This window comes from Penicillium waksmanii (genome assembly GCF_028829765.1).
Source record: "Penicillium waksmanii strain IBT 27052 chromosome Unknown utg000004l:1.0-5674109.0:1.0-5678898.0, whole genome shotgun sequence".
Lineage (NCBI taxonomy): Eukaryota > Fungi > Ascomycota > Eurotiomycetes > Eurotiales > Aspergillaceae > Penicillium > Penicillium waksmanii.
In genome coordinates, this window is record NW_026643251.1 from 5211419 (window position 1) to 5234261 (window position 22843).

The 22843-nt window shown below is 50.7% G+C and overlaps 11 protein-coding genes across 11 annotated transcripts; 6 read left to right on the forward strand and 5 right to left on the reverse strand.

Moving 5' to 3' along the window:
* Nucleotides 1–279: 279 nt before the first annotated feature.
* On the forward strand, nt 280–1531 carry N7481_004776 (uncharacterized protein; the record flags this gene model as incomplete). The annotated part of the gene is made up of 2 exons (XM_057263995.1): nt 280–734; nt 799–1531. 2 exons carry the CDS (start codon nt 280–282, stop codon nt 1529–1531), a joined length of 1188 nt encoding a protein of 395 aa, XP_057125656.1.
* A 689-nt stretch (nt 1532–2220) lies between these two features.
* Nucleotides 2221–3364, forward strand: N7481_004777 (rRNA-binding ribosome biosynthesis protein UTP23; the record flags this gene model as incomplete). Its single annotated transcript, XM_057263996.1, has 3 exons — nt 2221–2308; nt 2376–2465; nt 2568–3364. 3 exons carry the CDS (start codon nt 2221–2223, stop codon nt 3362–3364), a joined length of 975 nt encoding a protein of 324 aa, XP_057125657.1.
* A 361-nt stretch (nt 3365–3725) lies between these two features.
* On the reverse strand, nt 3726–4134 carry N7481_004778 (COX assembly mitochondrial protein; the record flags this gene model as incomplete). Its single annotated transcript, XM_057263997.1, has 2 exons — nt 3726–4024; nt 4101–4134. The coding sequence occupies 2 exons, from the start codon at nt 4132–4134 to the stop codon at nt 3726–3728; spliced, it is 333 nt and encodes a 110-aa protein (XP_057125658.1).
* Nucleotides 4135–4383: 249 nt separating this feature from the next.
* N7481_004779 (rRNA-processing protein PWP1) lies at nt 4384–6083 on the forward strand (the record flags this gene model as incomplete). Its single annotated transcript, XM_057263998.1, has 2 exons — nt 4384–4652; nt 4709–6083. 2 exons carry the CDS (start codon nt 4384–4386, stop codon nt 6081–6083), a joined length of 1644 nt encoding a protein of 547 aa, XP_057125659.1.
* Nucleotides 6084–6420: 337 nt separating this feature from the next.
* N7481_004780 (type I glyceraldehyde-3-phosphate dehydrogenase) lies at nt 6421–7718 on the reverse strand (the record flags this gene model as incomplete). The annotated part of the gene is made up of 4 exons (XM_057263999.1): nt 6421–6721; nt 6809–6923; nt 6986–7555; nt 7631–7718. 4 exons carry the CDS (start codon nt 7716–7718, stop codon nt 6421–6423), a joined length of 1074 nt encoding a protein of 357 aa, XP_057125660.1.
* A 1343-nt stretch (nt 7719–9061) lies between these two features.
* Nucleotides 9062–10630, reverse strand: N7481_004781 (sugar porter family MFS transporter; the record flags this gene model as incomplete). Its single annotated transcript, XM_057264000.1, has 1 exon — nt 9062–10630. The coding sequence occupies one exon, from the start codon at nt 10628–10630 to the stop codon at nt 9062–9064; it is 1569 nt and encodes a 522-aa protein (XP_057125661.1).
* A 730-nt stretch (nt 10631–11360) lies between these two features.
* Nucleotides 11361–12576, reverse strand: N7481_004782 (putative tartrate dehydrogenase; the record flags this gene model as incomplete). Its single annotated transcript, XM_057264001.1, has 3 exons — nt 11361–11708; nt 11771–12261; nt 12321–12576. 3 exons carry the CDS (start codon nt 12574–12576, stop codon nt 11361–11363), a joined length of 1095 nt encoding a protein of 364 aa, XP_057125662.1.
* Nucleotides 12577–13105: 529 nt separating this feature from the next.
* N7481_004783 (uncharacterized protein) lies at nt 13106–14053 on the forward strand (the record flags this gene model as incomplete). Its single annotated transcript, XM_057264002.1, has 1 exon — nt 13106–14053. One exon carries the CDS (start codon nt 13106–13108, stop codon nt 14051–14053), a length of 948 nt encoding a protein of 315 aa, XP_057125663.1.
* A 944-nt stretch (nt 14054–14997) lies between these two features.
* On the forward strand, nt 14998–15759 carry N7481_004784 (GNAT family N-acetyltransferase; the record flags this gene model as incomplete). Its single annotated transcript, XM_057264003.1, has 1 exon — nt 14998–15759. One exon carries the CDS (start codon nt 14998–15000, stop codon nt 15757–15759), a length of 762 nt encoding a protein of 253 aa, XP_057125664.1.
* Nucleotides 15760–15937: 178 nt separating this feature from the next.
* Nucleotides 15938–18023, reverse strand: N7481_004785 (CeGAL family transcription factor; the record flags this gene model as incomplete). Its single annotated transcript, XM_057264004.1, has 2 exons — nt 15938–16323; nt 16370–18023. The coding sequence occupies 2 exons, from the start codon at nt 18021–18023 to the stop codon at nt 15938–15940; spliced, it is 2040 nt and encodes a 679-aa protein (XP_057125665.1).
* A 3506-nt stretch (nt 18024–21529) lies between these two features.
* Nucleotides 21530–22280, forward strand: N7481_004786 (uncharacterized protein; the record flags this gene model as incomplete). The annotated part of the gene is made up of 2 exons (XM_057264005.1): nt 21530–21996; nt 22028–22280. 2 exons carry the CDS (start codon nt 21530–21532, stop codon nt 22278–22280), a joined length of 720 nt encoding a protein of 239 aa, XP_057125666.1.
* Nucleotides 22281–22843: the final 563 nt, after the last annotated feature.

The following is a 22843-nucleotide window of genomic DNA, read 5'->3' on the forward strand; positions in this document are numbered from 1 at the left end:
GGAATACTGAGGTGGCAGGCTCAGATGTGCGTACAGAACGGAGTCCGCCGTACATTTTTCTCATATGACACACGGTACTCCGTAGAGCAGAGCACGTCGGCGAGACAAGCCAGTGAGAGCTTTCATTCTCCACGGCCTCACCGGTCAATGCCCTTTTCCCTTTTAACTCCCCCAATTTATGACTCTGATTCTTCCTTCTACTTCCTCTCTCTACCTTCACACTCCTCTTATCACCAAATCACCCTTGGTCCTGATGCTTCTGCTTCTGCTCCGTCAGGCATGGTGACCACGACAGGCGTCCTCTCGTCACTCCCATGGACAGCTGCGAAACGATGGTTCGCATCTCTTAAACCAACTGTCACCCCAGGTCAGACCCTGCGATCGACTCATCCCTACCATGCGGCCGTGTGGCCTTCATTCGGCATCACCACTCCGGTTCCCGACCGCCAGGATTTGAGCCTCGCTAGTTCGCCCTTTCGATTCGAGACGGGCTACGCTCTCTGCGCTAAGCGCCCGTCTCGTCCTTTCCCCCCACCGTTCCTATCTCCACCTTCAACGTCCTTCTCCGATCCCCTCACGACACACTCTCTAAGCCAGGATAAGCGCCTCTCCGTTCGGGGTGAGCTAGTTCGCGGTTTGAACAATGGCGACGATGCGATTATCGTTACGGAGAACTTTCTGGGCGTTGACGACGGTGTAGGCGCTTGGGCCATGAAGCCTCATGGCCATGCTGCGTGAGTTTCGCTCTCTTAGAGATGCATATGCACATTGTGATCGATCGCTGGTTGCTAACGATAGTCTTTCTCTCTACAGACTGTGGTCCCGACTTCTCTTACACTTCTGGGCCCTCGAAATTGAGCGCCGAGTCACCGCCAACGCAGTCTGTCTCGAACCGATCGAGTATCTCCAATCTGCATACGAAGAAACCACTCGCGCAACCACCTCCCCGACCGAGTGGTTCGGTACAACAACTTCTGCGACAGCGCTTTTACACTCCACGCGCGAGCCGGACGGCACCCAGAAACCCTTACTCTACGTGACGAATCTCGGTGATTGCAAAATCATCGTGATCCGACCAAGCGAGCAAAAGATCCTCTTCCGCACAGCAGAGCAGTGGCACTGGTTCGACTGTCCCATGCAACTAGGCACAAATAGCGTCGATACACCGCGCAAAAATGCAGTTCTATCCAAAATTGCCTTACAGGAGGACGATCTTGTTCTTGCTGTCTCGGACGGCGTCATGGATAATCTCTGGGAACACGAGGTCCTGAAGATCATCCTGGATAGTCTGAAGAAGTGGGACGAGGGTCAGATGCAGTCGAATAGACTTTCGCCGTCGCCCGACATGTGTGATGATCGCATGGTCTATGCTGCACGAGAACTTCTGAATGCTGCGCTGAATGTTGCTCAGGATCCCTTTGCTGAGAGTCCATTCATGGAGAAGGCCGTTGACGAGGGCCTTGCTATTGAAGGGGGTAAAATGGATGATATCTCGGTTGTCCTGGCCTCCTGCAAGAAACGCGTTGGTTGAAGTAACGCCCCAGTTGGATGACCAAGTGCGTGAATACTATTGTTGCTCCGGGAGATACATGAGGCTATGCCCGTGTCACCCCGGGCACCGCCGATGCATCCAGTCCTTGTTGACTGCTAAAGCGCGCGACGCTCAATCAGGGGAACCCGATGCTACATGGCACGGAATGGTAACCTAGCGACCATGGCTGTCGATAGCTTGCCAATTCCCAGAGCAGAGCTAGTTCTCCCCATTACCCATTTTACGGCGACCGCGAATCATTCGTACATGCTTTCGCACCACTCAAGGTCGACCATGACCGTACACGACTATTTGCAGGCTGCACCTGTTCCTTGATGACTTATGATTTACATTTCGGTATTTGCATGTTGGATTGCTGGTGTTGCATCCAATTCTGGTATCTCGGTTGACGCCGAGTCCTTTTTAATGTCCTGCTGAAGTAGTCCAGCACGAATAATACAGACTCCATTTCCTATCTGAGTATTCAAGTTCAAGCGTTGTAAATTGCATAAAAGTAGATGAGAGGCTTAGTATGCTCAGTATTACTTTGTCCGACCTGCAGGTGACCGCTGTATACTTCGACCCACCGCCTCCCCCGCCGCCCGGCAATTTGAAAAAGTTTCGTCTCGCAGCGCCGCAAAGCATCCTCGGACGACCTCAACACCGAATTTTCATACCCACCATTCAAGATGAGGGCCAAACGTTCGAAGAAGTATCGCAAGCTTATGCACCAGTATGAGATGACTTTTGGCTTCCGTGAGCCTTACCAGGTGCTCGGTATGACTCCCTCCGAAGCTGCGTGCAGAGAGTATGGATGGATCTGGACTAACCAGCGCTGAATTAGTGGACTCGAACTTCGTTCATGCCATTGATCAGTTCAAGATGGAACTTCTTCCTGCCCTTGAGCGGACTCTCCAGGGAAAACCCAAGCCTTGTAAGTTCCGGCACGAATCCGTCAACTACTGCGACCCGCAGAAATAGAAACCAAACTACCCTGCCGTCATCACCATGCAGACTGAACTAACACAACCTACAGTGCTGACCAAATGTTCCCTGGCCGCAATCCTGGCCGCACAGCCCATCAACCCCAAGACCAACCAGCCATACCGTCCGCGCCATCTCCCCCCGCCAACAGAACTCCCGCTGCGCCATTGCTCGCACAACCCGGAGTCCTCGCCTATCGACGAGGTCGAATGTCTGCTGTCACTACTATCTCCCAACGCCGAAGTCAAGAAGAACAAGGAGCATTACATTCTCGCCACGGCAGATGCCCCCGTCAAGAAGGTCGACAAGAATGATACGCAGCGCAAGCGCAAGCGCGATGACGAGCGCGAGGAAGAGCGAGCCGTCCGCCGCTCGCAGATGCTTCGCTTCCGCGCGCGCTCTATCCCCGGTGTGCCTATCATCTACGTGAAGCGGTCAGTCATGGTTCTGGAACCATTGAGCACCCGTTCCGAGACCGTCAGAGATGGTGCCGAGAAGGCCAAGTTCCGATACGGTTTGGACGACCCTTCGCTGGAAAAGGCCGAGGAGCAAGAGCCGAAAAAGAAGAGCGGTCCCAAGGTTAAAGCGCCTAACCCGCTTAGTGTGAAGAAGTCTAAGAAGAAAGAGGCTGGACCTGGACCTGCTAAGGATAAATCTCAAAAGAGGGTTGTTGAGGACGACGATGTGCCTGAGAAGCAGGATGGAGATGATACGGGTGCAGCCAAGCCTAAACGGAGACGGCGGCATCATAAGAGTGGTGCTGCTTTCCCCGACGACAATGATGATACTGCACCGTCCGCCGAGACTGGGCCCGAGCCCGCCGGCACCAGTATGGAGATCGACGAATAAGTGTCAGTGTCACTAGGTATTGTCGAAACGGCTGTTCTTGCATATCACCCTCTCTCTTTTACACGGCATGGCGTTCGGATCAGGTATTCTATCGAAAAGTTTAAATGGTGTATCTTCAGTTGTACACATTATATCATGATACAGTCAATTACATATTTGCCCAAATGACACTGCCAATGCGTATTGGTAGACATGTACCAGGCATGGTACTAGTAGTAGGGATTGGTTGACACGCCTGCCACTGGCAAGTATTTATACAATTGTCCAATATCTTACATTCATTCCCATATGCCTCAAGAGAAGAGATTCATCATAACTCCAAAACTCCAAACGAAATGCCCTTTTGCAAGAAATGATGCGCTCATTGCGAAGCCGTGGGCTTCTCTGCACTCGAAGTCGCACTCGTACCGGCACTCGTACCAGCACCAGCACTGGTAGCAGCAGCGGCGGCCTGATCTTGTCCGCGCTCACGAGCCCAAATCTCCTCGATACGCGCACGCTTGTTTCGAGCGTCGTCACGATTACGCTTGGCTCGGTCGGATCGCTCGGCAGAAAGGCACTTGTTCACGTCACGCTTGATGTCGTTGCAGTTTCCGACGGCTTTGTAAAGGAATCCGCGGGCGTGGCACTCGTCGAGGGCTGTCATGACTTCCTCGCAGTCTACGATCAGATGTGTTAGCGGTGATGTATGGCATGAGGTACACTGTAGTGGTGCGAGGTGGCGGGATAAACGTACTGATATTGTAGGGGGTGTGTAGATGGGAATGCATGATGGCGTGAAGATCAGTCTAGATGACTCGAACCAAAGGATCAAAGTAGATTGTGTTTAATGTGAATTGCACTTTCAGTTCAGTCAGTCAGTAGTAATTCATCAATGCAGTTGGTCCCGCAGAATCCCCAGGCGGTGAGTGAGAGTCTTCCACATTCTGCCAGCCCCACTCGACACACCGATAAAAAAAATATCCCCGATAAAAAAAAAGAAGTTGGAGAACATTGGACTTTTGGCTGCGTCATTCAAAATGTCTTCAATGATCACAACTACAGCCTGGGTGCGGCGAGGTGTCGCGGCCCAGTTTCCTACTAAGTATGAGATTGACGAGGAGGAGATGGGCCGCATTTCTAAGCTGGCCCGCATGCAGCTTGAAGAAGCGCAGGAGGGGCTGAGCGCTGCCCAAGATGAGGCTATGGATGAAGACGATAAGGAGGAGAGCACCGAGGGTGCGGATGAGAAGAAGGAGAGTAAGGCTGGTGCTGGTTCTGGTTCTGGTTCTGCACCCAAGAGTACCGAGTGAGTTATTCTGAACTGTTGGACATAATGCGCCATGCGCTAATTGCAGATGGCAGGGACGATGATGTTCTCAAGGAGTTCAATCTCGACACTTACGACGACGACGAAGTCGATGATGATGGCGAGCGGGCCACCATGTTCGGCAATGTCCAGTCTTTGGCCTACCACCAGCCCAACGAGGAGGATCCGTACCTTGTGATCCCCGACGATGAAGACAAGAACGAAGAGCGCGAGGAGCTGCAGATTATGCCGCATGATAACCTGCTTCTGGCCGGTAAGGTCGAAGATGAGGTCGCACACCTGGAGGTCTACGTCTACGAGGACCGAGCCGATAACCTTTACGTTCACCACGATATTATGCTGCCCGGCATTCCCCTCTGCTTGGAGTGGCTCGACGTCCCCGTCGGCGGAAAGGCCAACGAGGAGCGTACATCAGGCAACTTCGTCGCCGTCGGAACCATGGAACCCGATATTGAGATCTGGGACCTGGATGTTGTCGACAGCATGTACCCCAACGCCATCCTGGGTCAAGGCGGCCAGGACAAGGGCGATGGCCAGCCTAAGAAGTCGAAGAAGAAGAGCAAGGCCAATGACGAGTACCACATTGACTCTGTGCTGTCTCTTGCCGCCAACCGCGGGCACCGCAACCTGCTGGCCTCTGCCTCGGCGGATCGCACTGTCAAGCTCTGGGATCTCAACACCACCACCTGCGCCAAGTCCTACTCTCACCACACCGACAAGGTCTGCTCGCTGGACTGGCACCCTAAGGAAGCTACCATTCTTCTGAGCGGTTCCTACGACCGCACCATTGTCGCAGCTGATATGCGCGCGCCGGACTCCAAGGCCCGATGGGGTGTCGACTCCGACGTTGAGAACGTCCGCTGGGACCCGCACGATCCCAACTACTTCTACGTCACCACCGACGGCGGCATGGTGTACCGCTACGATGTCCGTAACGTCCCCGCCACTCCGGCCGAGTCCAAGCCCGTCTGGTCCCTGCAAGCACACGACTCCTCCGTCTCCTCCTTCGACATCAACCCCCTTATTGCGGGCTTCCTGGTCACCGGATCCACCGACAAGGAAGTGAAGCTGTGGAATGTCGAGAACGATAAGCCCTCTCTCGTTGTTACGCGTAAGCTGGACGTTGGAAAGGTCTTCTCGACTGCTTTCGCTCCGGACCCGGAGGTTTCCTTCCGTTTGGCTGTGGCCGGTAGCAAGGGTACTGTACAGATTTGGGACGCTTCTACGAACGGACCCGTGCGCCGGACTTTTGTTTCGCGCATGCCGGATCTAGAGGGCGATGTGCCCGAGCGTATTCTTGGCATTAATGATGATGATGATGAGGAGTCGGATGATGAGGGTCCAGGTGAGGGTGCTCAGAATCCTCAGGCTGGCGGGCCTGATGGGTGGGAGTCTATGGATGAGGATTAAATCATTGGTATATATGCCGATTCTCATGCCGATGCTCATACCGATGCCGATACCGATACCCGTTGAGTCATGACTTGATGTACGAAAAAAATAGATCTCATTTTCTCATGTCATTCATTCAAGTTCTTTTTGCAGTTCACTGATCAAGGAAAGCTGGAGGTCTCCGTCAATTGTAGCTACTAGTAAATTACAACACGGGTAAATGTAAATAGCAACTTGAATGTTATATTGAAAGGTTGAACTGGTCTAATCCAACTCTAATAGAAATCTAACCCAAAAACTCCACCCATGATAGAAGGAACGACGAATCAACAAATTAGTCACATAGTTGTGAAGTCTACGCCTCCAGGGCATGGACATGAGTCGTCAAATCCAACAAGCGGTTTGAGTATCCCCACTCGTTATCGTACCAGGCCATAATCTTGAAGAACTGGGGGTTCAGTTCCGAGCAGGCGGGCACATCGATAATGGCGCTGTATGGTGATCCGTTGTAGTCCTGGCTGACGAGTTCTTCGTCGGTGACACGAAGGACGCCGGCCATGGTCGTCTTTGAGGCGAGGCGGAATGCGCTGATGATTTCTTGGAGGGAGGTGGGCTTGGTTGTGCTGATTGTGAGGTCGATCATGGATACGTTGGGACTGAAGGAGGGGTTAGTTAGCTGCTTGTTTCATTTTTTTTGCTCTCTTCATGGGAGCAAAAGAATATCGAGGTAGATGCAGACTTACGTAGGAACACGGATGGATACGCCGGTGACCTTACCCTTGAGGGCTGGCAGGACAGAGGCAACGGCTTTGGCGGCGCCAGTGGTTGTGGGGATGATGTTGTTGAAGACGCCTCGTCCTAAAGAATGAATATGTGAGAAGGTGTTTTGGGCAAATCTATGAGCTGTTGTTTTGTCTTACCCAGACGACGGTTCTTCTTGCTGTACCCATCCAGAACCTGCTGGGATCGGGTGGCAGCATGGATAGTGGTGAGGAATCCCTGAGTGACTCCAAAAGTCTCGTCAAGAACCTTCAAGACGGGAGTGACACAGTTGGTGGTGCAGCTGGCGTTCGACACGATACGGCAGTCTTCGGTGGCCGTATAAGAGTCCGAGTTCACACCGTAGACGAAAGTAGGAGAATCCGAGCTAGGGGCGGAGATGAGGACACGCTTTGCCTGACCATAATTGATGTGGTCCATGGCCAGGTCTCGCTTTGTGAATTTGCCAGTGCACTCGAGGACATAGTCGACGCCCAATGTAGCCCAGTTGAGTTGCTTCAAGTCACGTTCGGAGGTAAGTGCGATTCGCTTGCCGTCAATGGTGATGAGGTTGTCCGAGTGAGCCTGGATATCGGTACGCTCATCCAGATCACCCATTGAAGAGTCATAGCGGATGAGGTAGATCAAGTCTTCGACGGTGACGCAAGTGTGGTTGATAGCGACGACGTCAATATCGGATCGGACAAGAGCTGCACGGAGGACATTACGGCCTATAGTATTATTATTATTAGCTTTTTAGCTCAATTCGATACTTCCTTCTGGATCAGTGAAGTCATTGCACTAACCGATACGACCAAAGCCATTGATGCCGACCTTGCAAGCCGATGGAAGGACTGTAGGGCCAGTGGGAACGTCGTTGATTGAGGGCGCCATATCAAAAAGGTCTATGTGGGGAATCTTTCAAAGAAGAAATGATAAGAAATTATGAGAGTCAAGATCTTTGCAATGGTCTATAGTAAAAAGTTCCAAGAACTAAAGGGGTTTCCATATGGGTGTATGATCTATAAGTATCAGCCGACGAAAACCATCTCTTCCGTGATTTCGATCCATCTCTTGCAAGAATCCGAAATGACCCGCGGCTACACGGATACTATATCGGCTTGCAACAAGTCCGGCCAGCAATTGGGCCCAGCTTCACGATCCTGATCCCATAGAGTGTCAAGCTTGCCCACACCAGTAGTCCTTCGGCGGATCCCGCCATCGGATATCCGGGCAGACGGGACCATTGAATGGCCAATGACGGCGTCTGTTGTCGCCGAAAGTCCCGCGATCACCTCCCGATGAAAGCGGAGATGGTCACCTCCGGCCTATCGCGGTGACGCAAAGGCCTCGTGTGTGTCGCGACAGGTAGGTTCCGTTGGGGCTGGTGGTCTACTCCGGGGTAAGAAGTACCGATAAACGGAGTGAACTATGAATGGTTTCTGTTCCTGTTTCTGGTGGATTGTGGCTAGTCTCAAGTAGGCTTGGAGCCCACCTCCATGCAATTGGCTTTTGGCCCCGAGCGTTCGAGCCGCGTTACATAAAGGTTCTCCATAGACACGGCTTGCGATACGGCAGGATTGGATGGTTCTGGCCGGGGGGTTCGATGGGTCCAGAGGTTGACCTTTCTGAGCGATGTGATTTGCGGGTGAAATGTACTCCCGGCATCTTTTTTTTTCCCTCCGCATCGGCATTCCGATGTGCTAATCTGTCGCCGAGGCCCTGCCAAGAGTCCGGTTTCGCCGAACTTGACGTTTCTTTTTCGTGAGATATTCCAATCTTCATGGAAGGATTCTTGTTTTAGTGTTGGGTATCAATATACCAGTGCCCAGTGATGTCAATTGCCCTTTGCTCGGTCGTTTGTAAAGAGTTTGCGCTAGTTGAGTGAGAGTTTCATGAAGAGAAAAGAATATCATTTATCGCCGATTAGATCTACCGTTGGTTCAAGTTATGAAGATATACACCTACGTACTAAGTGACAGACGGAAATAGCCCGCGATGGGGCGAGCTACGGGAGATTTTGGAAACTTGTGAAGAAAATTTCTGTCTCATTATGTATGCTGTGTCTCAAGAGCCACTTCGGAATCTACTTTTTTTCCTTACAGCGGGCGAAGTCGGAAAAATCCAGTTAAAAATATCTCAAAAGGTTCTCCGTTTGTGCATGTTGCTCAATCTTAATTTGTCTCCATGCTCTAATCTAACCCATAGACAATTTATTACGACAAAGAGAAAAGAAATCAAGCATTCTCTCTTCTTTCTTCGAAACATCCATCATCCTTCTCCTTGTTGGCTGCGACAAACTCTGCCGTAGTAACCTCTCCCTGGGGAAGGTGTCGCGCCATGGACACAATCTGCCAGGGGGACTCTGCGTCCCGGAAGACATGGTTCAACAGCTCCAAGTTTCGGTTCATCGTCTCTGGGTAGAAGAAGTACACCAGAATGGGAATGCATGCCGACAAAATGGCGTACATGATATAGTACTTATATCCAATAGTGTCAATGGCGACAGGGGTGATCATAACAACGACAAAGTTCCAAAGCCAGTGGTTGGCAGTTGAGATGGAGGCCATGGCGACGCGAAGGCGAACAGGCGCAACCTCTGTGCAGTATAAAAAGTTGCCTCCGAGGAAGCCAATTGGATAGAAGCAATTAAACATGAAAATAAAGACAGCTGATGCAATTGAGGCCTGCTTGTTTTCGGATCCAAAGCTGGTGGTGATCGCCATTGCAGCCATGCAGATAGCCATACCAGCTCCACTGATCATGAACAATACGCGTCGACCGAGTCGGTCAACCGCGAAGAAAGCGATAAAACAGCAGAGGAACTTCCAGGTCAAGGCAGATGCCGCGAGAATACTAGAGAGACTTGAGCTCATTCCTAGATTCTCCTTGAAGATAGTCGAGGCATAGACCGAAATAAGGTTACCGCCACACATCTGCTGGAAGAACTGCAAGACAATGCAGAGACCGAATCGATAAAGAAGGCGTTCGTCGTCATCTTTGGAGAACATTTCTCGGATAGCACTTTTGGATTTCGCAGTGGCTTCAAGAGACAGTTCAATACCAGCGATCTCAGATATAATCATCTCATCGTCAGGGGTTGTACCCTTGAAGGCAGCGAGGTTGCTCGTTGCTTCTTCAATGCGGTTAACTCGGACTAACCAACGTGGCGATTCCGGGAGAAAGAAGACCGAGAATATAATGACGAGAGATGGGAAGAAAGACACAGCAAGCGGTCCTCGCCATTGGCCAGTATTGCTTGAGGGGAGATGGGTGAACCCAAAATCGATCCAATTGCAGAGAGAATAGCCCAGGCACATGAAAATGCCATCCATGATGACATGTTGTCCTCGGTTCTTGGCAGAGGAACATTCAGATTGCCATACTGGGACGGCAACACTGAACTGGCCAACACCCATACCTAGTATGATGCGTCCAATAGAAAACTGAATCACCGTATAGGCCGAGACTTGAAGGAGTTGGCCAACGATGCTCAGAATAGCTCCGATAAAGATAGTTTTGCGGCGGCCAATTCTCTCAGAAATCAAAGTGCAGGAAAGTGCGCCAATAAGGGCACCGATCTGGAATGCCGCAATGACAGCACCTTTGCTCGTGGAATGGCTCGACTTCAAGGCCCCCGATGTGTTGACGGTGTCCAGTTCGGGAAACAAATGGACCCAGCTTTGGAGCGTTGCAAGTGGGCCGACACCAGCCTGATTGTAACCAAAAATAAAAAAGGCCGGAGCAACAATGAGAACAATTTGGGCTATGCTCAATGTTTTTCCGGTTAGGCCTTTCGTCGACATGGTGATTGAACTAGAGCCCAGGTCCAATATCTGTATGTACAAAGGATAATATGAAATGCAAAGATAAATGGAAGAAAAAAGGCAGTGAGAAAGCTCTGGGTGAAAGTATTCTGGGGCGAGGGAGTGCTACTAGTTATATGATAACAGGAATAGCCAAACTATGCCTAGAATGTCAAGCTTTGAATCCTGTCGGTATTTTAGCTTGGCCTGGGGTCCCCGGAAGTCTACGTAAAACTGGGGCAACGGATGAAAACATCCCCGCAAATGTGGGGAGGAAGGCAAATTCTATTGGTAAGATCAATTCTCTCCTTGGAAAAATCCAACCTGACTGGTCTCTAGCTCCCTATGCCGGGAGACGAGGTGGACCACGTCGTCGGAGGATGGCATGTCCGGCTGTTGGCATTCCAACATCACTGAGGATGATGCCATTACCCGAAGAGCTGTATTGTCTGATTATATGTGGACGTTATTTCTGGCAGGCGTTTTATTGTTTCATTTAATGTGGTCTGATGCCGCTGTCTTGTCAATTCGCGAAGGTAGTTGCAAAAATGAGTACGTTACGTATAATTTCCGTCGGTCTAAGATCTGCCGCAAGGTTTAGCCTCTTCAATTTGACTAATTTCTGAGTTATATATGCTACCAAAGGCGAATTTATTCGAGACCGCAGTCTATTCAATGCATATATACTAATCATAACACAATTTGACATCATTATAGATCACCCAAATCTCTACTTAGAGCCCAGCTTCTTGATCTCCGCAACAACAGCATCAGTAACCTCCTTTGTGTTGGCATTGCCGCCGAGGTCGCGGGTAAGAATACCCTGCTCGCAAACGTTCTCGACGCACTCCAGCAGCTGCTTGGAGGCCTCCTCCTCGCCGAGCCAGGCAAGCATCTCCGCGGCGGTCCAGAAAGTGGCGACAGGGTTGGAGATACCCTTGCCGGTAATATCGAAAGCAGAGCCGTGAATGGGCTCGAACATGCTAGGGTACTCGCGGGTAGGGTCAAGGTTGGAAGTAGGCGCAATACCGATGGAGCCGGCAAGAGCGGCAGCAAGATCGGACAGAATGTCGGCGTGCTAAGGATTTATCAGTGAGCTGAGCTTTGGAGGGGTAATCAAATATGCAGATCATCACTTACCAGGTTAGTGGCGACAATGGTGTCCAGGCTCTTGGGGTTCAGAACCATGCGAGTGGTCATGGCATCGACCAGCATCTTATCAACAGTGACATCGGGGAAGTCAGCAGCAACCTCCTTAGCGACCTCGTCCCAGAGAACCATTCCGTTGCGCTGGGCGTTACTCTTGGTGACAACAGTCAGAAGTTTGCGAGGGCGCTTCTGGGCAGTCTCGAAAGCAAAGCGGATCGTACGCTCAACACCGTGGCGCGAGAAGATGGACACCTCGGTAGCGACCTCCCAAGGCTTGCCGGTGTGAGAACGACCACCCTGGCCGGCGTATTCGCCCTCGCTATTCTCACGAATGATAACCCAGTCCAGGTCACCGATGTTGCAGTTGCGCAGAGGAGACTCGGTGCCGCGGAAGACACGGGTGGGGCGGACGTTGGCATATTGTTGGAAAGGCTGGCAGATAGCAAGACGAAGACCCCAGAGAGAGATGTGATCGGGGACATCTATATATATTGTTGGAAACAGCGGGGCGCATTTTCTTTTGTTGCATATTGTCACTTACCAGGAGCGCCGACAGCGCCGAAGAAGATAGCATCGTGCTTCTTCAGCTCCTCAAGACCACCGTCCGGAATGTACTTTCCGGTCTTCTTGTAGGTCTCAGAGCTCCAGTCATAGTTCTTGAACTCAAGCTTGAAGGTCTTCAGAGTATCGGTCAAAGCGTTCAGAGCAGTGATACCGGCGTCGATGACCTCAGGGCCAATGCCATCAGCGGGAATAGACGCGATGCTGTAGGTCTTTGCGAGAGCTGCGGGAGACATGTTGGTTGATTGAGAGTGGTTGGACGTAGAAGAGAGCAGGTAATCTGGTTTATTTTTTTTTTTTAAAAATAAAATATTATCGATTGACAGAGGGGCAATGACCTCGTGCATGCGGGGACTTTTAAGGTCGTCTTCAGTCACGGCGAATCGCCCTGCTTTTGGGTCAGTATGGAGATTCAATACTCTCGCCCCCCACATTACACTGTGTTTCTGGCCAATGAAGGATTGGAGGCGAGTCGACGGAGGTTTTCATGTCCGGCCCAAGGGATTTGTTGGTTGGAGTGCTGTGGGGGTTCCATTGTCCGGTGGACCTCTCGGAGGAAGACATGTCCGATGGAGAAGGGCTATAGTTCAGCCAGAACTTAGCAGAGCATGGTCCGATGAGCAAAATGTAGACCGAAACAGAAGTTACTGTGGATATTTGTCTGGTTATTATTTTATTTTGGTCCCGGAGTGCTGTTTCATCTTAGCCTGTCTTTCAACTTCAAGTTCAAACATTCATTCAAATCGACATATGCGTGATCTGGCGATGCCTCCACCGATAATTCCCCAGGAAAACATCGAAAATGCTCTAAGGAATATCGTACCACGGATACAACAACATGTTAAATCTCAAATCAATGCTTTGCAAAAGACTCCATTCGTTCTGGGATTAACTGGTCTCCAAGGCAGTGGGAAATCCACCTGGACCGACGCCCTGGTCCAGTCTCTCAACGAAATTCATGGCTACAAGACCGTCAACATCTCTCTCGACGATCTCTATCATGACCATGACGAGCTTGTGCGAATTCGGACAGAAAATCCATCCAACAAACTCCTACAGACGCGTGGTCAGCCTGGGACGCATGATACCGAGCTCTCGGTCGCATTTTTCGCCGATGTGGCTGACATGAAGACCGACACTTTGATCCCATCATTTGATAAGAGTCTATTCAAAGGCGAAGGCGGAAGAGCATCGGAAGAAAAGTGGCATCGAATTCCCGCTGAGACCACGATCGACGTGATTGTTTTCGAGGGATGGTGCGTTGGATTTTCACCCCTTGACGAGGTGGATGTTCAACGGCGATGGGGCGAAACGGCAGAAAATGGAGATTCAGTGAAATATCCAACTGAAACTTTGAGGGAGCATTCAGTTGAGAATTTACTGCGTGTGAATGAAAATCTGCGTCAATACTACGACCTGTTCATGGGACCGCGACATTTCGATTTTCTCGTTCATCTCGACACGGACGATCTAGTGAATGTTTATGAATGGCGGATACAGCAAGAACATGCACTTCGCGCGAGGACCAATAGTGGAATGACTGATGAAGAAGTTGTGAAGTTCGTGAAAGGATATATGTCTGCTTATGAGCTGTATTTGGATCAACTGCGAAAGGGGTTCTTCCAACTTGATCAATCTTGCACCGATAAGGGACAGCTCCGAGTGGTTCTGGATAAACAGAGACAAGTGACTGAGATGTTAAATTTTCTATGAGTGTATTATATGGATTCAATTTATTGGGCGTGTTTTCTTATTGCTGGTGTACTATTCTACCAGTACCCATATAACTCCTATACCAAGAACCTTGGAGGTTAGCAAGCCCAAGGCACTCTCGCCTCGGGTCGCAGGGTGGCTAGTAATTACGACTGAAAAAGCGTAAAATACACGAAAGTTATAAGGATCTTATAAAATAATACAGTATAATTAGTCAGTAAAATGTCTTTTTAGCCCTCAAGGCTTTTATGATTATAATTACTACTATTACTAGTAGAAATAGTAAAAAAAATGCATACGAGGCTATGTATGAAGGGCTAAGGTTGGGCTTATTCAACAAGGGCGTTGTCTACTACTAGTACAAACTATTATTATAAAGCTTAGAGATGAAATTATAGGTATATAGGGGGGCCCAGCGACCAATATGTAGTGTGGCCGGAACTACATTACTCCTCAAGCCGTGATTAGCTGACGCTGGCAAACCTCCTTGGGCCACGCACCGGGGTGGTCACCATCCCGAGCTACTGTCCCCTCTATGCCTTCTTACCACCACTCAAGTGGAACTCTGGCCAGACTCAAGCGCAATTATTCCTGGTCATTTATTTCATGATCCAGCCGCGTCTTGCATAATCGTGTAGTTCAATAAAACACACAAAATATATTCTAGATTTCAAAGTATCATTTCCAAGTCTAAAAGTACATTCCCGAGGTTTTACCGGGCCGAATCCGGGGTCCGGTCACTAGCAAGCGGGGAGTACCGCACAACCACCCCGAGCAGTGGGGTTGGCCTTAATGATTCCAATGACTCAATGACTGTTATTAATTAGCGCCTTGGCAATCGAAGTTTCAAGTTCACGACAAGTGTTCAACTGGAATAATCGTCAACACCGACGCGATTAGCATCATAAACCCTCGGATTTACCAGATCGCTCCCTTCCACAGCCATGTCTACCCCGCAGAGAAAAGACGCCGGACTCCGCATCGAGCCTGTAGATCGACCGGAAGATATCGAGCAGGCTTTCCACTGCATCAGCGAGGCCTTCGGCCGTCAGGCCCAAGACGGTGTCTGGACCGCAATGAATCCTGGATGGGATACGCCTGCAGGAAAGGCGAGCGGAGCTGCGCGGATGATCGCCCGCTGGCGCGAGATTACCACCGACAAGAATGGAAACCCCAACACCATCTTTCTGAAGGCAACAGTACCCAGTGAGGACTCGGTTGGAGAACGCACCGTTGCTGGACTCGCTATCTGGGCACAGGCCTCCTGTGTTGAGGGCCATGGCGATCCACCAAGTGAGGATGTGGCTAAAGCTATGAATCTCGAGGCATTGTATCCTGGAAACGAAGTCGAGCAACGCTATCTCGCTCAAGTCATGACTTCCTTTCTGCATAAGCGCAGTGAAGCCATTAAGGAAAAGGCTTCTGCCATGCCACCGGCTGTGCTGGTGTTGGACCTTTGTGCTGTAGACCCGGCTCATCAACGGAAGGGCATTGCGAGGGCGCTAGTGCAGTGGGGTCTGGATGAAGCAAAGCGACGCGGTGATTTGGAATTGATCCTCGAGGCGTCTAGTATGGGGAGGCATGTGTATGCGCAAATGGGCTTTGAGGCGCAAGGGTCGGACATCGAATATCTTGTTGATAAGGAGTTTGCTTCTCGAAGCAGACCGGCCAACCTCTTCATGCGCAGACGAAATGGGAATTCTTAGACTTTCGTTCAAATGGATTTATGGAACTGAACTAGCTTCAAAATAGAAGGGCTCGGGGCTTCTACATTAATCTAATTTGCATGGAGATTGATAGTTCAGTTTTCCGGCAATATTAGTCTTAAAGTGGTGAATCCCGCATTCGTCACGTTAATAATGTACATCTTGGCGCTAAGAAGCGCTATAGCAGATCCCCATGGAACATCCAAGGCCCATCAGCCACATTCCATATATCATTCATAAACAGGGATGATGGATCCAGAAAGGGTAAACAATCCTGTCCTGTGATGCCAGGATAAAAGGGGGCGTTTGCATTGGCCGCATTTCCAAAAATGAGACCCGCTGATTGCCCGGCCGCGTAAATACCGTCCGCTGAGATATCGGCTTGGCCTTGTGCATCATATGAAGAAAGAATCGAAGTGTCGCCGGTGTCGACGGCCTGGACTGCAGAGGAGCCGAATGACGGATCCGAATGCTGCGTCCCCGAGGTGGAAGGGTCGCCTTGCTGCCTGCCTGTAGGACCTCGATCACGTTGGGAAGACCGAGGGTTGGAGCGATATCTGTCGTCTGTAGATGGTCTATTGGGGGGTCTTCGCGAATCGGTCGTTGGGACCGGTCTGGGCTTGGTGAGAAACATGACCCGGAACGTCCAGCCCGGAGGTATCTGTATTGGTCAAGGCTGACTCCATCCCTTTAATCGCTTCAATGCAAGTCTCGGGCCAGCTACTCCCGCGCAAAGCCAGATTTTCCAAGATATTGACTCCCATCCTAGCATATTTCAATGCTGTGCTTGTGGCAAGCTCACCCTCCCACGATGCATACATCAATATTAAACACGCCATCCAGGTTGTCCATGTAAAGGACGGCCATGTGAGGGGCGCATCAGATGAAGAAGACATGTATTTCTTCAGAGCTGCTAGTAGTGTCCGCGAGGAAGCAATGCAGGTTTGCAAAGCGTTTTTGTATTCTGAACTGGGCTTCTCGGCAGCGAGTAGTGGTCGATTCATCGAGATGATAGCTTCGTGTCTCAAGATCAAGAGCAATAAGCGATGGTAGGGACTCAAATTCGGATTCTGCCCCGGCTCCGTATGCTCCTCCTCGATGATATTCACATCATCGTAAACTTCGTTCCACCACTGGGACAGCTCGCCGTTAACATGTGATGCCTCGACAGTACCGGCGTGACTATGGAGAATAGACTTGTTGCGCAATTCTAAAATCAATCCCCGGATCCGAGCAAACTTCGCGAGATGAGACAGTAGACGCAACCGATGGTCATCGGGTGGCGTGGATGCTGCGGTAGCTGTAACATGCTGTTCATCACCCGGGTAGCATACATCGATATCATCGTCGCGGATGCCCAATGGAATCCCTAGTGCCTGTGACAGGTATCGTTCTAAGCAGTAAATAGACCAGAACAGCCGCCTTCGAATGTCCACCTCTTCACTGGTGAAAACGGAGAAACGGCCAGGGCAGCGATGCAATCCGAGGTGGAAGGCAGTTCGAGTGATGACTCCACCCACTCGAGACGCAGCATTCAGACGCAGTAACGACGTTAGTGCAAGTTGAGCCAAAAATGCAGACTGGAGCAGGGGAAGGGTTGTGGGCTCCGCAAAAATACTTTGAATATCTTGCATAACATGTTGTACAGTTGAGAAAACCAATGATACAGGCACTGGGCCCAGTTTCGATGCCGGGGTTTCAATTTGCCGGCTATCTTCGAGGGAAATTGATATAATCGAGCGAATAATAGTCATATCTAGTCGATTGATCGCAGATGGGCCGTGTTGGCTGAGCTTTTCCATAGCTCTGAGCACCGTTGGGGCGTGAAGACATGGGAAGATTGGATGCCAATTCTCAAAGTAGTGCCGGGTCCAATTGACCAGATCTTCAAATGTATATGTTGGGTTTTGCGACAAATTCAGTTCATCTGTTGACCATAGAATATCGGTGTCTAGAGTGCCTCGCTGTAAGCGATCATCCTCTCCCGGTACTGAGCTCTTGTCTCGCGCTCTGGTCTGCTGAAGATCTGCTGAGCGACGAGCAAATGCATTATAGACATGGCGAATGAAGTGAATACCACTTGAGCTCCCAAGAAAGCTGGCGGATCCGTCATTTTGAGACTCTCTCATGAAGCCAATCTCACGCGGCGACGGCCTCGATGTGCCCACTGTCGAGGCACGCTTGCGTCTTTTGGCGCGAGGGCCATACTGCCAATCCGGATCATGATCTTCAAAGCGGGTACCGACCGATGAGGGCGATGTCATGGTGGTCTCTTGTGTCACATTTCCGATTCCTTCAATGGTTATGCCAGTTGGTCGCACATCCCATTATCCCAGCAATATCGAATCGAGTATTGTCCAATGGTTTGCCAAGGAGGAGGTTAGGCGGTGTGCTTGCTTAAGTTGCACTCCAGATGCAAACTTAAATACAAATGCAAATGCAAAGATACCAACCGGCGAGCCAGTTGCTTCGCCTCCGCAGACAACAGTGGACACTCACACGTGACTGTGGCCAACTTTCTCCCGGACAAAAACACCTCCGGACGACCAACCGCGTTTCTCCGACCCCATCAGATCAGATCACATCTATAGCGCCACAAAAGGCAGGTCCTTTTGTCGAATATATCATTATAGTTTATTTTCATCTGGACAGTTTTTGGTCTATCCTATCAATAATATACGATGAGATTCTCCCGGTCAAGACGGACACAGGGTTCGGATTCGACCATGCCAGGTTAGCCCCGTCTCCGTTTCATACATTTCATATACCTCCAAAGGTGGTCGCAAGTACTAATTCTGAACAATTAGAGGATGATAATCTGAGCCCTATCTCGTGCGAGGTTTGCAGGCAACGAAAATGCAAAGTTAGTCCTGTTGGCAATTGGAGGGTTCTAGCACCGCTGATCTCGGATATTAGTGTGACCGCAAATTGTATGACTGACTAGATCTAATCGATCTTGATGATGGAACCGTGGCTCTGACTATCACTGTTGTATAGACCCCACTGCTCCCAATGTACTAGTGAGCCAGGAAAGTGCGTCTATCCTGAAAGTGGTAAAAGGTAGGCTTGTCCGGACAGTGTCTATTTCAGATCGAAAATGAGGCTGATATGGCTTATCTTCACGGCGCAGAGGATTGCCTCTTGGCTACCTGAATCAACTAGAGCAGCGCCTCGCTGAGACAGAGTCAGCCCTGTATGGGGCTCTTGTGACACTCCGCTCCTTGCAGCCCGCGACTGTAGCCCAGATATCGGCCAAGCCGGACTCGACGCAGAAGCAAAAGGCTGCACGCATGGATGAATGGTCTCAATTGCCACTCCGAGGATGGTCAGATATGGAGCATTGGATGATCTCCATGTCCGACCATTTCACGATTGAACAACCCCAGAGTATCAATTTGCCCGGGTCCGGGTCTCAGATATCGGTCTCTCCGGGTCAAGCGGTGGATAACGAGACGTATAGTCCGGGGATGACGATGGAAGTACCCGGCCCATCGACATATGGTTGGCAGTCGAGAGAAGAAATGAACATGAACAGCCCATATGGGACCCACCTGCATCCCCCAGCTATGATGTCTTCACCTATATATTCGCGACATCAGGGCGTGGGCGGATCGGATGATATGGCTTCTCCTGCCGATGGGATCTCGGAATATGCCCCAGCCGGACCAGCTGGCCGAAGTGAAAACAGAGCCAAAGCAAACCATGCTGATAGAGCAGAAGAGCTGTCAAAAAATAACCCCTGTATATACTTTTAATTTACAATCTTCAGCAGCTGTCTCGAGGCGATGGGGCACCAATCTACCTGCAACCACCGGTCTCCGATCACGTGATCTGGATGGGGCAAGGCAAAAGCTGAGTCGGTGTGTCTTAAACTTCTCCCTCGCAGCGAACCCTCGAAGCAAGCAAGCAAAAAAACAAAAAGAATACCACCCCTCCATTCCGTTCATGTAGGGCATCGGTATTGGCATGGGCATCAACACCTTGGCCACGTCAAGTTGCAGCACACAGCAGTCCTAGATGAAAAGAGTTCGATTCGATCTCTCGCCCCACATCCAGATTTTCAGCCCAGTGGAGGCCACGGATTTTAAGATGAAAAAGTGTGGTCCACACCTCTCCACCAACCCAAAATGCCCCCCTTCCCCCACGAGGGGAACTGCTCACAGGTTCGTGTCACGGTGAAAACTCCCCGGTCAGGTCCGCAATGCCAGTTGGATGGGATTGGCCGTGTCCCTGCAGGCCAGTCGCACCATGACCACGCCGGCTGATTCGGTCATCTCGGTGAAAATGGTGATTGGCTCAGATGTACCCTGCCAGCCGTCCCTGGGGCCTGTCGATCTTTTCTGGCCACGGAGCACAGACTCTTCTTAGTGAGGCACGGAGTGGGAGGGGTCTGTGGTGAAACGCCAATTGGAGGACGGACCTCCCCCCGAACAGGAGCACCAAGACTTACGGGCGTTTCACTCAAATTCTGATAATAAAGCATAATAGCGTCACATCTGGTCGGTCATTGTCGACATTCTCACGTGGTGGATTGTGTTTGCGATGTGTCTCGACCAGACATGTACACGTCGAGCCCCCATGTCCCTTGGGCACCGGCGGATGACCCACGGAGGGACGGAAAAAAGGGAACGACCCTCCATCTCCATACCGGATTGCATTTGTCTTTGGGTTTGCATGACGACCCTCGACCAGGGGGAGGCCCCTACAGGCACGGGCATGGAGACGGGCATAGGACGGAGGACAGGGCATGGGGCGTGAGCAAATGACACTCTGTGGTCGGTGCTTTTTTTTGACCCGGTAAAAGCGACGAAGGCGAATTGGTAGAAAATAGAACAATGCCAGCACTGGCAATACCAACCAAGGGATAATTCTGGCTCTGGTTCAATCGAAGAAATTGGTCGGCCGAACCACCACGCCATCAGGTATCGAAAGGGTCTGGAAGAACCGTTCGCCACGGATAGTGTTTGGGTGAAACTTGTGAGTGGTTAGAGAATCAATCGGCCCCATCGTCGGGGTAAGCGAACCTTGGAAATTCCCAAGGTTTGGGTTTGGGCTCGAGGGGCAAAGTCCACTGTCCTCAGTACTCCATAGGGTGGGTAACAATCGGAGGGAGACCCAACGGTGTTCCTTCTAAGCGCTGGTGGACACACAGTGTGAGTGTGGCCGGGCCTGGCTGGATCTTTCCCCCCTTCTCCTCCTCCTCCCTTCTCCTCCTCTCTACATCTCCTCCCATCGGGACTATCCTTCATTTTTCAGAGTCCTACATTCCTTTAGTGACTCTTCACTTCACTTCTTCCGAGTCCCAGTGACTCCTTTTTTCTACCTTTTTTCCATCCTTTCCCACAATCCAAAAATATCAATATCCCCTTGGGCGCGTCCTGGTTGTACGCCCCATTCTTTACGCCCTGGACACAAAGAAACTGTCCTGGACCATTTTGCTGTGCAAAATTCGCTTTGGCTAAAAGTGTCTCGACATTCATTCTCACTTTTGTGAAAGTTAACAATCGGATTCTATCATCCTATCTTTCCCCATCAACGCTCCCTGATACCGGACATTCTTGATATTGATCTTCCACATTCCTCGCCGTCTCCGCATCCCGCGATCGGTCTACCACGCGACAATCAAATACTTCAAATTCGACTGCCGCGAAAAGCAGCGATCGCTAGTGATCAATAGCAAGCAGCGGGAAATCTCACCAGATTCAATTCCGAAATCGCGTTCTGTGTCGATCTATCTACGTAATCCGACGAATATCCACCTGAATTCATCATGTCGACCATTACTCGCGCATTCACCAAGCGCAACAAGCGCCCGGAGGTGTCTGCACCCATGCCGTACCGTGGCGAAGGTCATGTTCGATTCAACTCGGGTTCCATAAAGCGCGGCAACATCTCCGGTCCGGTGCAGCTCTTATCTACCACCAACATGTTGGCCTACAACGCACCCGATCTGAATTCTATTTCGCCCAATTCTTCGTCTGCCTCGTCGCTGCGGTCGCGCGACGACTCGGATTTCTCTATTTCGCCCCACAGTTACTCTTCATCTATCACTACGCCTGAACACGAGCCCGAGCCCGTGGATTACTTTCCCAAGCGGTCTGCGACCGTGACAAGCCACCCTCGCTCTTCTGCGACATCTTCCTCGTCGACCGAGGCTCCGTTGATCCCGAAGCGTGCTCTGTCGCACACCAAGCGATCCCACCAGGAGCTGGCTCGCAAGCGATCGCAGCATCGATTGTCGCCTCCTCCACTAGCTGCCCCCCCGCAGCAACCCTACCATGCGTGCTTCCCAGGATATGTTCCGGGCAGAGGCCCACCCCTTCAGCAAGGAACTGGAGCAAGTGAACGAGGTGGCTGAGGAATTTGGGGCAACGCCCCTGATGGACGAGGAGGAGCGTATTTTACGCCGCAAGGGTCTGCAGAAATTCTCCGTCGACGATTATCTATTCGAAATTCAGGATCTCTACGGCAGCATCTTTGACGATAAATTGGGCCCACTGAGCACAGGTGCCTGGCTATGAACTCATCGATACTTACTGTTCCGTTCCCGGTTGACCCGGGAGTGATCGACGACGACCTACAAGCGAATGGAGGTGCAGAAAGGGGGACAGGTCTCCTTCTTCTCCACAATTCGCCACGACTAACTCTTATTCTTTCATTGATACGATTCTCCGATTGTTTGTTTTCCCTGATTTGCACTATACCATGGGAGGAACCTCTCTTCAGTTCCCGCGCGTTCGGTCTCTCATTATGCCGTTTACATTGGCTGCGTGTATGGTTTATGTACCACGCAAGCCCCAATGAATTTTTGTTTTTTTTTCCATTCGGGAAGGGGAGCTGAGAAACACCTATGGTTTTCGATATGGCGCGTTCTGTCAGCATCTACTACTTCTCCATCCGTCCATCAGTTAGATTTGGGTCTTTTTTCTAGATCACGTTGAATTTCTGATGCATCAAATACAATTTGATAAGTGAAACTGCAAAGTAACAAAGTATTCAATGTAATTTGTAGATGTAGATACTACATTTGTGGAAGTATACAACAGTATGACATAATGCTTGCCCACCCTCACCGCTCGAGTCA